At 48.8% G+C, this 2500-nt stretch overlaps 1 protein-coding gene across 1 annotated transcript in view; it reads left to right on the forward strand.

The window, feature by feature from the left end:
* LOC143285031 (proton myo-inositol cotransporter-like) overlaps positions 1-2500 on the forward strand; it is a 210615-nt gene that overhangs the window by 33649 nt on the left and 174466 nt on the right. The window contains exon 2 of the mRNA XM_076592206.1: positions 1092-1278. Within this exon, the coding sequence (XP_076448321.1) occupies positions 1092-1278 (187 nt within the window). The remainder of the gene's footprint in view (positions 1-1091; positions 1279-2500) is intronic.

The following is a 2500-nucleotide window of genomic DNA, read 5'->3' on the forward strand; positions in this document are numbered from 1 at the left end:
TGTCTGTCTCTCTGTGCTTCTCTGTCTGTCTCTCTGTCTCCCACTGTTTCTATGTCTCCGTCTGTCTGTCTCTATGCCTGTTTGTCTGTCTGTCTGTCTGTCTCTTTCTATTTGTCAGCCGTTCGCTGTCTCTTCCTGTGTTTCTCTGCCTTTCTTTTTTGTGTGTTTCTGTCTCTCTCTCTCCATCTCTCTCTCTCTCTCTCTCTCTCTCTCTCTCTCTCTCTCTCCTTGACTCTGTATGTCAGATCTTCTATCTTCTCCTGTCTTTGTCTTTCTCGTTCTCTCTCTCGGTCTGTCTATCTCTTTCTCCCCCATCCTTTAAGAACAGTATACCGATCGGTTGACTGATTGATTGATGCTGTTGGGGCAGGTAAGATAAGCGTGAAGGTGGTCATGTCTGTTGTCTTCTAATTTCAGGTAATCGCGGAGGTGGTTAGAATCATTGACCTTTTTCTTCGTAGGTGATGGCGACGGTGTTAAATTTTGTAACCTTCTTGTTGCAGCGAAGTGCAGATGTGGTCAGTCTCAGTGCCTTTTTATGTAGTTGCGAGCGCGGAGTTTATCTTTTTTGTTGCCTTCTCTTGTTGCAGGTAAGCAAGGGGGTGTTCCGTTTCTTTTTGCCTTCTTGTGCAGGTAATAATGACGGTGGTCATTTTTGTTTTGCAGGCAAGCGTGATGATGGTCATTTTTTTTGTTGACTTCTGTTGCAGGTAAGCATGATGATGGTCATTTTTTTTGTTGACTTCTGTTGCAGGTAAGCATGATGATGGTCATTTTTTGTGTGTTAACTTCTGTTGCAGGTAAGCGTGATGATGGTCATTTTTTTGGTTGACTTCTGTTGCAGGTAAGCGTGATGATGGTCATGTCATGCATATGGTCATGTTACCTTCTTGTTGTTCAGGTAAATGTGATGATGGTGATGCTACCTTCTTGTTGTGCTGGTAAGCGTGATGATGGTCATATCACGCTTATTGTCATGTTACCTTTTTGTTGTGCAGGTAAACGTGATGATGATCGTGTTACCTTCTTGTTGTGCAAGTAAGCATGACGGTATTTATGTTTGTTTTTTTTTTTACCTTCTTGTTGTGCAGGTAAGCGTGACGGTGGCTGCCGCGGCCATTCTGGCTCTGGTGGGCGGCTTCCTGAACGACCGGCTGGGTCGGCGGCCCGTGATCATGGTGGCGTCGCTCATCTTCACCGTGGGCTCCCTCATCATGGCCTTCGCCAAGGACAAGTACGTGCTGCTCGTCGGCAGAGTCGTCGTGGGCGCCGGCATCGGTGAGTGCTGCTGTGTGGCTGGGTTGTGTTTGGAAACGTGACTCGTAGTTCGCGAGTTTCTGTCTTGTATGTGTCTCTTTGATTCTGTCTGTGTCTGTGGTCTGTATGTCACTGCCTGTCTCTCTGTGTTACACCTGCTCTCGTTCTTTTGCTCGTTGGTGGAGTCGTCATGGGCGCTGGGTATTGGTGAGTGCTGCTGTGACTGGGTTTTTGTTGGGAGCGTGACTCGTTGTTCGCGAGGTTCGGTCTTATCTGTGTCTGTCTGTCTGATTCTGTGTGTGTCTGTGGTCTGTTAGTCACTGCCTGTCTCTGTCTATCTGTGTTACCTTTGCTCAAGTTTTCTGCTCGTCAGCAGAGTCGCCGTGGTCGCTGGCATTGGTATGACTGGGTTTTTGTTGGGGGATGTGAGTATGTATAATAACTCGACAAAGTTTGTGTGTACCTCTGTGTCAATGTGAGTGTGTGTGTGTCTCTCTGTCTCCCCCCGTATGTATGTCATAACCAGCGTAAGTAACTGCACTGTTTAATTAAACAACACGTGCATCCATAATGTATACAGGTCGGTGGCCTTACATCAAAACAGTTGTGAGTTGTGAGTTATCTATGCCTGTTCGTCTGTCTGTCTATCTCACACTCTGCCCTCCCTTCCCCCCCAACCCACCCCCCCCCCCCCCATCTATCTGTCTGCCCAAGGAGAGGTGTGCATGTTTATAGCCGGTGTAAAGGGCAGTTGTTGGCTCTGGCTTAGGCGGGGAGAATGATGAGATGCGTCCTTTGGGATCTGAGGATATGGTCCCTTGGCGATGCCCGTGTCTGGCTGTCTGTCTCTGCTGCTCGTTTTTTGTGTGTTAATACCCGCCCCCCCACCCCCCCTCCTTCTTCTCCGTGTCTTCCTGTCTCTGTCTCTCTCTGTGCGTGTGGCTGTTTTGCTGTCCGTCGACTCTCTTGCTTTCTGTGAGTGTCCGCTTTCTTCTTCGCTGCCGTACTCATCGTCTGTCTCGCGTCCACGTTCCCTCGTAAAGTGCGTCTGTGTTGTGTCTGTTTTGTTTCGTCTCTCTCATACTGCCCCTGTCTCCCCTGTTTGTGTGTTATCTGTTTTTGTCTGCGTGTCTCTCCCACGTGTTGTGTGTGTGTGTGTGTGTGTGTGTGTGTGTGTGTGTGTGTGCGCGCGTGCGTGTGTGTGTGTCTGTGTGTGTGCGTGCGCGCGTGTGTGTGTCTGTGT

The sequence above is a fragment of the Babylonia areolata genome, chromosome 8 (genome assembly GCF_041734735.1).
Source record: "Babylonia areolata isolate BAREFJ2019XMU chromosome 8, ASM4173473v1, whole genome shotgun sequence".
NCBI classification, from domain to species: Eukaryota; Metazoa; Mollusca; class Gastropoda; order Neogastropoda; family Buccinidae; genus Babylonia; species Babylonia areolata.